Raw genomic sequence first — 14,817 nt, 5'->3', positions numbered from 1 at the left:
TTCAAATTGTGCTGAGCTGGACTCTTCCCATCTCGAGTTTGACCAAAGTGCTAACACAATAGAATCAAGCAACCGGATGAGGGTCAGTCAGATCATCTTATGTCAAATTTACAGTTTTTGAAAATTAGTTTCATGACTCCGTGGCCCCTTACTTAGAGAGAGGCTATGAAAAGTGTTCAGAGTGGAGAGAGGGAGAGGATTTGTGAAGATATTTCTTTGGAGCAAGTTGGTGCAATTCTGTCAGTCCCCGCTCTCCCAAAGGGGATGAAGTCTTGGGGTGTTACTTCCTTCATCTCAACCTAGTAGGGAGGACTTCCAAGGGATAGTGTGAGAGTCTTAACATGTATCCTCAAGTTTAGAGATGCCAGGAGTGGCGCCTAGCTTGCTCCTGGGAAAGCTACACCTGTGCATGGCTGGTCTCCAATTGGCTGGATAGTCATTAAAATTAAAAGAAAACGCTTCATGTTGCATATGCGTATAACTCAGATGCCATCCAATAGCGCCACCTACAGGAGTGGAAAGATCCCAGCAACAAGAACCTGGAGGTGATTCCAAGATTCCTAGCGGTGAGGGATGGAGTCACAGATGACCACCTAGAAGGAGATGCCTCTTTCCTGGTCTGGAGAATTTCCCCGCAAGGGAATCTCAAAAATCTCTAAGAAGTTAAAACCCAAGAAAAGGATTAATGAGAAAGAGTCAGGAATGTGTATGGAGAGGGGTGAGGGGTTGTTTTCCTATAAATAAAGATTGAGACATTTGAATATACCTTGGTTGGAGCTGACATTCTAGTTTCTGAATTGAGATTGTTTGCATTTTAACATGACCCAAGGACTATCAGTTACTTAGAAGTGGGCTAAAAAGCCATGAGTTTTCTAACTTTTCATGCAAGGGCAGGGGAAGCTTACCCCATCACACAGAATGTAATGAAACAATGGGGGATGAAAACTAAAGATCTGTTTTGATCATATCTCTGAAGTGATGCAGGTACAGTATTTAAGCAATAACCATTTGAAAAAAAACAGGCTTGCACCAAAAACAGAGAGAAAAATACAAGCACAGTGAAGTAATAGGTCACTTTACACAAAAAGTGAACTGAGGCTCAAAGAGGATGAGTAACTTGTTCAAGGCTGCATGACTAATAAATAGCAGATCTGAGGTTGCACCTCACCTCCCCAGATCCTGAGCTTTTAATGCCTAGGCAACACTTCTTATGTTGCATCCTCTCTAAGAACACAATTATGCTCATCAAGGTCGTCCCCATCTATTGTTTACAGGAGGTGGTTCGTACTTGCCATAGTTCTGAAAGATGATTTTTGAATTTAAAAAGCTGGTGAGATGCCTCTGAACAATGGAACATAGCCCAAGGCTGCAATTTTATTTTATGCATTACAGCATTTTAAGGCCACTGGTACCCTGTTCTTTAAAATGAAAATAATATATCAGTGGGAGCTAAGTGAAAGAGAATAAACTGGTCTCCAGGCGGCAGATAGTACATGAAGTCAATAGAGGGAACACTTCCTGTGGTCTATCAATAATTCAGAAGCCCTCTATCCTCAATCCTCCTCCACTGTTCAATTCCTTTTCTTTCTTTTCTTCCTACTTTTCCTCACTTCCTTTTTCCAAATAAATAGTCTTGGCTGACAGGCTGCACTTAGGTAATCCCAGCACAGGACAATTAATGACTCTGTTTACAAGATTTTTGCTAGTATTTTATTTTTATCCTTTATAGTGTTTGCCCTTAAAAGCAAGTGAATATGGAGACGTGTTTTGGTTTTTTTGGCTGCCTTTCTCTTTGGCATATGGTATTTATGCCTTTAAAACTTTTTTGTTCCTGTTCCAGGGCATTTCACTGATGAGATTTATCAAGATGCACCTACAAATCAGCCTCTAAGAGATTGCCTGAATACAAAGTGTTATTAGGAAAACGCAGCAAGAAAACAATAACAAAGAACAGCTTTAGGAAAAAGCCAGACAGTTATCTCTTTTTGGGAGGGTTTATACGCTTGCTCCCAGAAATAATTCATCAAAGTCTGTCGCCGTGAATGAAATTAGATTTCCCTTTCAGCTTCAGTAATAAGCCATTCCTGGAAAAGCAGCCCTCAGAAACATTTGGTAAAAAAATTATTTTTACTCACATAAAGAAGAGTTTGTAATGTTGTTTCTAGTGGAAGTATGGGACCGAGGAATCAGATATGCTTTTGCCCGCAAAGCTGCAGTTCCCTCTCCCCCAGGACATAGGGACTATCACAATATACACCAAGTATTAAAATATTTTCAATATGATAGTGTTTGGTTAAAATATAGTTATATTCTCATTCCTGTTTTCAAGCATAGGTATCAATCCGTCTTCAAAGTATGTGCTGAAGCCAAAAATAGCAAGAAAAACCATGCATGAGGGAATTTTCTCAATCATTTATTCACTATTTTCTTTCTGTGTATTCCCTTTATTTGCGTAATATTGAGTCCCACTAAACTGTTATATGCTTACTGATTTTGAAGCGACATGGTGAAGTATTTGGCATATCTCACTAATGGTTGTCTCATCAAGGAGTTTAGTTCACCATGTGATTCAGATGGTGGTCTGTGGGTGAGCCCACCAAGCTCTGCCATAGCCAACTGTGACGACGCTTGTCCTGGGCTGGTGCGGGGGCCACGTTTAGACCCGCCACAGGTGAGGACCGTGATACTGGACCTCCAGCCCGGCCTTTCTTCCAGACTGCATTTCACACTGACTGTCTTCTCCACAAACTTGCTGTGACTAAATCTGATCTCCCTTCAAATGGGCTCTTTTCCTAATTTCTAGATTTTTTAGAAGGAATGCTGTGCAGCGAAGAGTTGAAAGGAGACAAAAATGGGTGAATGTACTTGTTACTTGTTTGATTTGGGGCAAATGATTTATTCTTCCAGAGGCTCAGTTTCCTCCTCTGTAAAATGTCGATCAAGATTCCAGAACGTAGGATTGCAGGCATTTAATGAGGTAACATTTCCAAGCACCTAGCCCAGTGCATGGGACAACACAGGTGCTAAATAACCAGGCATTTCCTCCCATTCCCTCCCAGTGAATGACGCTGCCTCTGTCTGCAATACCCAGGTTGGACCGGTTGATAATCAGTTTTCCTTCTTCCCTCTTCCTTACCCTTAATTAAAGCCAATCAACAAGTTATGGGATATTAGAACTGACAAGGACCTTAGAAACCACAGTCATCTGATTTCTTAATAAAACATAGAGACATAAGTCACCAATTACTCTAGCAATTTGACTCCTATGTCAATTCCATAACAATCATTATTTGGTGATGGAATTTGTTGCTTCACACTTGACGATCATATTGAACAAAAAAGAACAACTATAGTTAGTTTAATGATGATGTGCAAACAGCTCTAGGCTCACAAGTCAAGCTCTATTTTCTTAAGTGCTGTCCTATGGCTCTTTATGACTTAGAAAAGTTTTTTTGGTAGAATTTTCCCTGTCCCTGGTATGTCCTCTTCTCTCCTCGCCTTTCACTAATGTGGGGAGAGGAATTTGTCTCAGAGATAATTAGAGAAGAAAAGGATCATAGAAGCAAAACAAAGGAAAAAAATAAGATAATTCCAGAGGAAACAATGTCAATTTTTAACAGCCTAGAAATTGAGTAATCAATTACAATATTACACTTAGCCTGGAATATTCATACCGTGTATTATGTATGCTAGAGCATGAGTTCATTTGAGATCTTCTAAGTGGTTTATATTAGAAAATCCTAAGGGAATCACTCTACTAAGCAAAATAAGAATTAGATATGCTCATGTATGTGCTCTTTAAACACAACTATTCTTCCTTTCGTGTTCTATGCTGATTACTCACCCACAGCCCAAACCTCCTATTTGATACATTTACCCTCTTCTCTCTCCTATGTTCTATGTATAAGAGGAAAATAAATTATCCATAGTTAACATATTTTATACGTTAAGACAAGAAAAACATAAGTCATGTGATATGGTAGGGTGTAAATAATTATTTTTATGAAAGATTCTATTTCTTTAATCTCCATAGCCACTGACTATACATATTATTCAGAGTTCTCTCAGTAATAAATCTAAAGCCAGAAAAGAAAGAAAGACCCTAAATCTAGTGAGATACTTATTATACTGAAATCTACTATTTGTCAGGGCAACATGGAAAGCTTCTGAAAGAGCTGACCTTCAAACTTTAACATTTTGCTCCCCAGGTCAGTGCCCTGACTGGATTCCATGCGGGGCACACAAGTGGGGAGAATGGCCCGCCACCACTTAGGATTCTATTGGGTTACCTCTGAAATGCGAAGACATGCTGCTCACAGAAGAGGACGATGGCTACAAGGACTCCGAAACTATAAAGCTTCATCCCAACAGCGATTTGCTGTAAAACAAAATTCTCTGAAGAGAAAGGGCCCTGTAGCTGGTTACATCAGAGCCTTCTTTACACACTAGTTAAAATGTAATGGCATGTTCCCTCTCGTTTCTGTGATCAATCGATTTAACTTCCATTTCCACCCCCAAAAAGCAAGTAGTATGAGAGTTGTTCTTAGTTTAGATGGTCTAGAAAATATTTAACTCCTCAGAGAAGATGAGGCCAAGAATAAAAGGATAGAAATGTAGCAGGAACGTGTCTGGTTTATTGAGGAACCATAGCCATAGAGTGTTGACTAGTGGATCATGACCCATGCTGAGGGAAGTCTCCAGTGGAGTACTAAAAAGATTTTCCCTTGCCTTTGTCTTTGTCAACATTTTCAACTTAGATGAAGACATGGAAGGTGAGTTTCTCAAATTTATGGCTGATGCAAGGCTGAGAAGAAGAGCTTGTCAGGAGGATTGCAGAATCTCCATTCAAAGAGATTTTTCCTTGTCCATATGGAATGATGAGCCCACCATAGGAGAATAGGAATACTACGTTGTGGGGAGCTCTTTTGAGCAGTAAAGAAATCAGGTAGCTTGGAATCATGTTTATTTAGGAAGGTCTCCACAGTAGCCCTTATCTAAGACCAGGCCCACCACACATCATTCTGAAGGTAGTATCTTATAACATTTTGTCTAGGACGAGGCCACACCTAGCCTCTGTAAGTGGATGGAGCCGTGGGACCCTCCCTACCTTCCCACTGGTAAATGCATTTGAATGTTCTTGAGGTCAGGGCAGGCAAATTTGCAAAATAAATCAACCTCCTCACAATGGACTTCTGAGAAGGAAAGGATTGAGATCTTAAACCTCTCTCTCTGAGATTTGAAGTCATTGAAACCTATGTAATGGAAAGTCCCTTTGTATAAGAAAGAAGGAGAAAAAAGAAAATGCATGTATATCTGCTCATTTGTGGAGAAAGAAACACTGGAAGGAGAGACCAGAAATGAGATCAGTTACCTACCGTAGGTGGGTGAAAAACTGGGTGGAAAAGGTGAAGGAACAGGAACAAGGCAGAAGAGGCGAGGGAGGAACGCTTCTTTGAGTAAACCTTTTTGGATTCTTCTGAATTTTAGAAGCATGTTGATTTTCACATACTAGAAACAAGCAAAGAAATAAATAAAATGAATACAAACAAAAAAAAATGAACTTGTGTTTCAAATGACTAACATAAGCACACTGAGGGGGCAAGTGGGAAAAACTAACCAAAGAGATTTTTACATTTTTTTTTTTTTTAACACAAGAAGTAACTTTAAAGTAGCAGTCAATAGTTAAAATTTACTGACAAATCTGGTCAATTTTTGTGCTCTCTATTTATTTTGTATCATATGTTTCCTCTCTGGGTTTACATTTCTTTTTGTTGAAGCAATCTTTTGCAAGTTCCTTTGGTGAAGATCTATTGCTGGTAAATTCTGTTACGCTTGGTATATCTAACAATAACTTTGTTCTGCCCTCACTTGCAAAGACCAGTTGAGCTGAATGGAATATTCTGGTGTGATGGTCCTCCGTTGTCTTCTGGCATCTACTGTTGTGTGGTAGGAATCTGCTGTCCGGGTAATCGTTTCTCTGCAGGTCAGCTGTCCTTTCTACTTGATGACTTCTAAGAGATTATTCTTTTCTTTGATGCTGCTTAGATCCATTACTCTGGTCTAGATGTGGATTTATTTTTTATCACCTTGCTTGGTACACAGAATGTACTTTCCATCTGAGGGTTTAGATATTTCTTCAATTTCGGAAAATCATTTATTATTTCTTCAGCTATTGTATCTTTGCTAGTCCCTTTTAGGGGCTCCCTTTGGAGTTCCTTGATCTACTCTCCATGTCTTGTAACTGTCCTCTCATGTTTTTAAAAATCATAATCTTTGTCTCTGTATGCTGAGTTCTGGCACTATTGTCAAATTCACTAATTTACTCTTTGTGTCTAGTGTAGACTACATAGTCAGTTGAGGTGAGTTTTTAAAATTATTATTATTTCAATAACTATATAAATCTTTTCCAACTTTTCCAACTGGTTCTTTTTCATGTTTATCCATTTTGCTTTTATATCAGTATTTTAAAGTATAATTTAAAAATATGTTGTTTAATTTTATATGGATATGGCTCCTTCAGAGCTCTTGCTAAGAATCCTCAGGATACTTATTGTGCAGTTTGTATCAAACTGCTTTAGGAGATTAATTTTATTTGGGGTGCATTCATGCTCTCATCGTTGATGTTGTTGGCTGCCTTTCTTAGCATTTGATTTCTTCTGTGATTTGGAACCTTGGATTGCGGGGCTCATTTTGAAGTCTTTTGTTTTCCTTTTCTGTCTTTCTCCATCTATGCTGACTTCTCCCTGTTTTGCACATGCCTCCAAGCAGCCCCTGGGCTTCCAATTCAGAACCTTAAACTGGATTTTCGAGTTTCTCTGCCATGATAACATCCTGGCTTTCAAAGATCCAGTCACCAGGCACGGATGACTTGACTTAGTTACTGGCTTTGTTACTCCTGGTTTAGTTACTCCTCTGTCTCCTATATAGACTAGCAACTACTTATAAACCAGTCCTAGGCAGGAGAGGGCAGTATCTTTTTTAAGTTGAGGTACATGCAGTAAAATGCACAGATCTTAAGTGTACAGTTAGGTTAGGTTTGAAAAATATGTATACTCGAGTAGCCCACACCCCTATCTAGGTATAGAAAATTTCCATCACTCCAGAAAGTTCCTTCAACCCTCCCAATCAATTTTCCCCCACACTAGCAACCACCATTCTAATTCTATTACCATAGATTAACTTTGCCTGTTCTAGGGCTTCATGGAATCATATATTGTCTTAGCCAGTTCAGGCTGCTACAACAAAAATACCATAGACTTGGTGGCTTAAACCACAAACATTTATTTCTCACAGTTCTAGAAGGTAGGAAGTCCAAGGTGAAGGTGCAAATTAAGTCTCTGGTGAGGACCTGCTTCCTGGTTCATAGATGGCCATCTTCTTTCTGTATCCTCACATGACAGAAAGAAAGCAAGAGAGCTCTCTGGGGTCTCTTTCATAAAAGCACTAATCCCTTTCATGTGGGATCCACCATCAGGACCTAATCACCTCTTAGAGGTCTCACTTCCAAATGCCATCACATGGGGGACTAAGTTTCAACATATGAATGAGGAGCAGGGGAAGGGGGACAAAAACATACAGTCTACAGCATATAGCATGGACTCTTTTTGTGTCAGGCTGCTTTTACTCAGCATGTTTTAAAAATTCTTTCATGTTGTTGCATGTGCCAGCAATGGATTCCTTTTTATTTCTAAGTAATACAACACTATTTGTTTATCCATTCTTCTATTAATGGACATCTGGGATCCTTGCAGTTTGGGGCTATTATGAATAGACCTGCTATGAATAGACTTATACAAAGCTTTTTTGTGGACAAATGCTTTCATTTCTCTTGTATAAATATCTAGGAGTGGAATTGCTAGGTAATAGGGATGTTTAGTTTTATAAGCAACTGTTGTGCATTTATCCAAAGTGGTTGAACCATTTTATATTCCCACTAACAATATATTAGAGTTCTAGTTGGTCCACATCCTTGTTGGTATTTGATGCAGTATTTTTCATTTTAGCCATTCTGGTAAGTGTATGGTGGTATTTAATTTTGGTTTTAATTTATATTTCCATGATGACCAATGATGTGGAGAAATTAGTCTGTGCTTTTTGGCCATATGTATGTGTGTGTGTGTGTTGAAATTGTTTGCCTAATTTTTAATCAGATGGTTTGTCTTATTACTAATTTGTAGGAGTTATTTATATATTCTGGACATCAGTCCTTTATCAGAGATAAGTATTATGAATGTACCTTCCTCTGGGAAGTGTCTGTTAAAGTCTTTTGAACATTTTGAAAAATTCAGTTATTTGTTTTTTTCTATTAACTGGTAGGAGTTCTTTATATATTCTAGATACAACTCCTTTTCCAGATACATGTTTTGTGGGTATTTTCTGCCACTTTGTGGCTTGCGCATTTTTTATTGGTGTCTTTTGAAGAGGAGAAGTTTTTAATTTTGCTGGATTCAATTTATTAATTTTCCTTTAATGGTTAATGCTTTCTGTAACATCTTGTCTAAGAAATTTTTTTTTTAATTTTTATTTATTTATTTTTCCCCCCCAAAGCCCCAGTAGATTGTTGTATGTCATAGCTGCACATCCTTCTAGTTGCTGTACGTGGGACACGGCCTCAGCATGGCCGGAGAAGCGGCATGTTGGTGCGCGCCCGGGATCGGGATCCGAACCCAGGCCTCCAGCAGCGGAGCGCGTGCCCTTAACCGCTAAGCCACGGGGCCGGCCCTTGTGTAAGAAATTTTTGACTAATTCAAGGTCATTAAAATATTCTTCTTGAAGTTTTATAGTTTTGGCTTTTACTTTTAGGTTTATGATCCATCTCAAATTAATTTTTGTTATGGTATGAGGCAGGGACTGAGGTTCTTTAATTTTCTTTATAGACATTGTTGGGGAAGAGGGAGAATCCCCCTCCACCCTTTCCCTTAAGGTTCTTCTGGCTGGCAGAGTAATTAACAAGACAGGTTCGCAGGAGAAAATAAAACCAGGTTTAATAACATGTATACATGAGAGAAACCAGGGACACTGAGTTTCTCAACACAATATCAGCAATTCTCATCTTAAATAATATCTTCAGCTACAGACAAAGGAGGATGTTGGGGGTGGTAGTGGTTTGGGATTTCAGAGGGGAAGAAGAAAATTTACATGGAGAGGGAAATGTAAATGTTTGTCAGACAATGCTTTGCAGGGCCACCTATAGAGAATGTGGCCAGAGAGACAGGAATTATAGTAATCAAGAGTAAGTACATTTAAGCCTTCTTCTTCCATCCTGATAAGAGTTTTCACAGATGGGGTCATCCCCCGCTCTTCCCACTACACAGAGGGAGATACCTTTACAAATGTAAATATTTGGTAAACAGAACTTTGTTAAGAATGGGCTTAGCGAGGACCCTGCCAATCTGTCTACACCCAGAGATAAATTCCTTTAGGCAGTTTGGGGGAGGTCAAATGTCCATCAGAGAAAATAATCAAGGTAAAGAGACATATTTCAGGGTGGCCAATTTTGATCTCCCACAACATCCAGTTGTTCTGACACCCTTTGCTGAAAAGATCTTCATTTCGCCATGAAATTGCTTTGTCTTCTTTGTGAAAAATCAAAGAAGGCTCTGTAAGTGCGAATCTATACCATTGAGTTTGTAGTGATTTTTTTCTAACAGCAATAATAACTAGAAGAGTTCTGAGTTTTATTTCTTAACTCTTTTCTCTTTGTGCTTCAATTTGGACACTTTCTATTGATGTGGCTTCAGGTTCACTTATTCTTTTCCCTGCTATTGCAGTTTGCTGATAAGTCCATTGAAAGAATTCTTCTTTTCTGTATTACATTTTTCAAGTCTGACCCTTGTATTTGGGTTTTTGGCAGGAATTTTCTTCTCACTGCTGCATTACCCTATCTGTTCATGCATGTTGCCCATGGGCAATTTCTGCATCTAGCTCCTTCAACCATTTCCTCTCTTGAAGTTAGGTCACGTTTTCTTGCTTTTTCACTGGCTTGTAATTTTTTTATTGAATGCCAGATATAATGTATAAAATGAGAGCATAGACTAAAGTAAATAGCATTTACGCCCAAAATAGATCACATTTCTTCTTCTCTCAGGCCACTAGTGTGAAGGATGAAGTCAATCTAGACTGCAGATGATCTGGATTTGGACTTTGCTGTTATTTTCTTTAGATTTTATTTACCACAGACTTCAAATTATTCGAGGGCGGGATCTAATCCTTTTCTTTAGCAGGGATTGGGATATGATTGCCTCAGGGATTGTTTCATTTCTCCTGCTATGCCCTCAGCCTTCGGCGGGCTCAGGGTTCCTGCCCCACAGGAGGGGTCTCTCTCAGCTCTCCTGCCTCTCTCCCAGCACAGGCAGCCACTCTATGCTTTTTATAATTTATACACTTAAAGTAGAATGATCCATAAAAGTTAAAAATTAAGGGTGTGTAGAAAGAGACATCAACAAAACAGAAACAAAAGCTTGTGTAGAGCAATAAAAAGAGACGCGCTATCTAGCCACAGATACATATCACTAAGTGAAAGAACCCAATATGAAAAGGCTACACACTGTGTGATTCCAACTGCATCATGTTCTGGAAAAGGCAACACTATGGAGACAGTAAAAAGATCAGTGGTTGCCAGGAGTTTGGGGGGAGGGAGAGAGGGACACATAGGTGGAGCACAGAGGACTTTTAGGGCAGCAAAACTATTCTGTATGACATCTACATGTAATTATGGACACGCCATTATACACATGTTAAAACCCACGGAATGTACAACACAAAGAGGGAACCCTAATATAAATTATGGACTTTAGTTAATAAGAATGTATCAATATTGATTCATCGATTGTAACAAATTGTACCTGTATAGGAAAAACCTACCCAATTTCTCCCTCCTGAGTAGGGAGTAACACAGTCCTTCCTCCTGTGTTTTTCTCCTGTGTCTCCTTTACTACTTATACAGAACACTTTCCTTCTGACACTTCTAGTGACGAAATATGTGTGGATTTTTCTCCTACCAAGCAATTCTCTCTGACACCAGCTGGGTGTCCTACAGTTTAACTCAATTCTAACACTATCTATCTGGCGATAGTGTCTGCTCCCACAGGTTTAGAGGTCAGTCCCACAAGACTGCTTCTACCCCACTTCAGATGCCAATTTTAAGTAGTAGGTCTCCAGGTTACCCACAACTCCTGTCCGACTTGGCTATAATTGGGAGTTCCCACAACCCCCTCCTCAGGTTTGATTAATTTGCTAGAGTGGCTCACAGAACTCAGGGAAACACTTACGTTTACCAGTTTGTTAAAGGATATGATAAAGGATTCAGATGAACAGCCAGATGAAGAGAATACATAGGGCGAGGTCTGGGAGGGTCCTGAGCGCAGGAGCTTCTGTCTCTGTGGAGTTGGGGTGTGTAACCCTCCTGGTGTGGATGTATTCGCCTACCTGCAAGCTCTCCGAGCCCCTTCCACTGGGATTTTTATAGAGGCTTCATCACATAGGCATGATCTATCATTAACTCCATTTTCAGTTCTTCTCTCTTCTTAAGAGAATGGGGGTGGGACTGAAAATTCCCAGCTTCTAATCACGGCTTGGTCTTTCTGGTGTCGAGCTCTCATCCTGGAGCTATCCAGGAGCCCACCCAAAGTCACCTCATTAGAACAAAAGACACTCCTATCACCCAGGAAATCACAAGGGTTTCAGGAACCCTGTGTCAAGACCTGGAGTCAAAGACCAAATATTAGCATAAAAGATGCTTCTAGTGTTCTTATCATTTGGAAAATTCCACTGGTTTTAGGAGCTCTGTGCCAGAAACAGGGACAAAACCCAAATATATATTTCTTATTATAAATCACAATATCACCTCACCACACTAATACAAGATGTTAATAATAGGGGAAACTGTGTGTGTTTGGGGGGAGGGGCATGTGGGAACTCTTTGTATTTTCAAATCAATTTTTCTGTAAACCTAAAACTGATCTAAAACAGTCTATTAATTAAATAAAAGGTGGGGCCAGCCCGGTGGCACAGTGGTTAAGTTCCTGCGCGCCGCTCTGGTGGCCCAGGGTTCTCAGGTTCAGATCCCCGGCGCGCACCCGGGGGTTCTCAGGTTCAGATCCCGGGCGCGCACTGACGCACCGCTTGTCAAGCCATGCTGTGGCGGCGTCCCATATAAAGTAGAGGAAGATGGGCACGGATGTTAGCCCAGGGCCAATCTTCCTCAGCAAAAAAGAGGAGGATTGGCATCGGATGTTAGCACAAGGCTGATCTTCCTCATACACACACAAAACAAGTGGCAGTGTTAAAATCAGACAAAGCAAGTTCAATCAAAATTCAATCAAAGCAAGTTCAGTCAAAGCAAAAGCATTAAACTGGACAACGATCAGTTGGGATTGATAACAGGTATAATTAATATACAACAGTCATTAAACTTTTTGAGCTAAAAATCATTAATATATAAAGCAAAATGGGATAGAAATACAAGGAGAAATAAATAAAAACATAAGGAAGCCTTTAGCATTCTACCATTTGTTTATGAGAGCTTAAATAGACATAACGAGACATAGTAAATATATATCCTGTGTCTGAGTGGTAACAGATGTCCCTTTCTGCATGAAAATTTGAGCTTTGCCTATCTTTCTTACTCTGTTCTCCTGAGAACTTGATAAAGGTAAAATGTCAACTATGTTCCTAGACAACACTGCTTATGGCAGAAACAACCCCTGCTGAGCAAGTTGTGTCTGGACTGGGACACAGCATAAGTGAGCTGACTGGGTCATAATAGACTTAGGCTTTTGAGTGTGGTGACTTTTGTAACTGGGAATGTCTCTACAGGGACCTGGAAGCTATGCCTATGGAGTTATTACAAAAGATCAGCTATCGTGGGGTCTGGGGCTACTGAGCTACAGTGGTTCCTACACCTGCCTGATGTGAATTGCATTCCCTCACACCTGAAATATCATTCAGGGAGCCTGGGAAGTTGTGTAGCCTGCTTCATTGACTGCTCCAAGAACTGCAGTCACGCACCACATAACGATGTTTCTATTAACAGTGGGCAGCAAATATGATGGTGGTCCCATAAGATTAGTACCATATAGCCAAGGTGTGTAGTAGGTTGTACCATCTAGGTTTGTGTGAGTACACGCCATGATGTTCGCACAACGTCGAAATCACCTGACGATGCATTTCTCAGAAAGTACCCCCGTCATTTAGCGATGCAGGACTGTACTCAAATGGAAGAGGAACCTCTGACACTGCCTTGCTGTCAAGCTTTGGTTTCTATCTTATATATCTCTGAGTAAACTGGTGCTGAATGAGGCTGATGAAAGTCTTGTGAGTCTATATGCTTAGTTGAACCTAAGAAGATTCCCTGGTTAATGTTGTAAGATAGCACACTCAATTTGGTTAATTTGTGGGGAGTTTAATAAAAGTACTGTTTACACCAGTGTGGGCAGGGATGGTTCAGTATCCCAAGACTAGTAACACCAGGGCACTGGAAGGATAGGAACCTGGAGACAGACAGCCACACTGAGAGGGCTGCCTGACAGGAACTGTGACTTCACATTGAGGGATTCAGCCAGTTTTGGCTAATCCTGCAGGGAGGGATCTGGAAGAATAAAAATCTTGACCTCACTGTCTTCCTTTGCTTTGTTCTCCTGCTGGATAAACAAATTGTGGCACATCCTTACAGTGAAATACTCCTCAGTAGTAAAAAAGAGCAGACTACTAATCATGCAACATGATGGATGAATCTCAAAAGCATCACGCCAGGTAAAACTGGCCAGATACTGCAAGGTTTATATTGTATGATTCCATCTATATAACACTCTAAAAGACAAAACTACAGAGACAGAAAATAGGTTAGTTGTTGCCAGGGGCTGAGGGTGGGGAGGAAGAGATTAACTTACAAAGAGGTACAGGAGAATTTTTTTAGAGTAGTAGAAATATTGTATATTTTCATTGTAGTGGTAGTTATGCCATCGTATACTGCTAAAACTCCTCAAACCTGACACTTGAGTAGAATTTATCATATGAAGAAAGAAAGAAACACAGAAAACTAAAAGAAGGAAGGAAGAAGAAAAGAAATGGAGACAGGTTTCTTTCCTCATTCTTCACCTCCCCTTGAGATTTCTGATCTTGGCACCTCTTGTGGGGAGTGAAAAGAACACAAACGTTTGATCAGACGGACTCCACTCCTCTCTCACAGGCAATCTCTCAGATTCTAGAAGGTACAGTTTCTTCTTCTGAAAAATGAGGTTAATAATAACCTGCCTCAGAGGGCTGTTGTGAGGATTCAATGGGATAACATTTGAAAGTAACTGGCAAAAACAGGTGCTCAATATGTCCCATTCACATTAAAAAGATAAACCAGGAAGAGAGTTGGCAGGGGCCACGGTGTTCTCTTCCTGGAGCCTTATCCAGTTCATCGTGACCTCGGGGACAGCTCGTTCTCTTCCTTTGCTGCTCCCAGAGAGTTAGATGATGACTCTGCCCCAGAAGGCATTCCAGACCCAGGGGATCTGATTGAATTATACTACCTGGGACCCAGCCAATTTGGAACATTAGGTGGCAAAAATAATATAGTGTTTCTTCAAGAGCCCTAACCCTCTGCTTTTATTGAGACTGTGCCTAAGATAACCTCCCCTGTAAGGAGTGGTCTGCTTTGCCTTTCTCTCAATTGGAGAGGCCTGAGGTTAAGGGCTGTGATCTTGGCTGGCCTCACTTGGATATGCAGCTCAGGCTTACTGTTAGGTAAGTGCTGTGAGAGTCAATTAATTTCATGCCATTTTATTATGAGTTCAGGTGCGGCTCAATTTACAAGTTTTCCTTTCATAA

General features: G+C 40.2%; 1 protein-coding gene across 2 annotated transcripts in view; it reads right to left on the bottom strand.

Annotated features, from left to right (window-relative positions):
* Positions 1–4,363, bottom strand: part of CPB2 (carboxypeptidase B2) — a 47,624-nt gene extending 43,261 nt beyond the window's left edge. For both annotated transcript variants that reach the window (XM_058547690.1, XM_058547691.1), the window contains exon 1: positions 4,290–4,363. In XM_058547690.1, the coding sequence (XP_058403673.1) occupies positions 4,290–4,363 (74 nt within the window). The remainder of the gene's footprint in view (positions 1–4,289) is intronic.
* Positions 4,364–14,817: the final 10,454 nt, after the last annotated feature.

The sequence above is a fragment of the Diceros bicornis genome, chromosome 9, assembly GCF_020826845.1.
Source record: "Diceros bicornis minor isolate mBicDic1 chromosome 9, mDicBic1.mat.cur, whole genome shotgun sequence".
Taxonomy (NCBI): Eukaryota; Metazoa; Chordata; class Mammalia; order Perissodactyla; family Rhinocerotidae; genus Diceros; species Diceros bicornis.
Note: the sequence above shows the minus strand (reverse complement) of the source record. Positions and strands in the feature narration are given on the sequence as shown.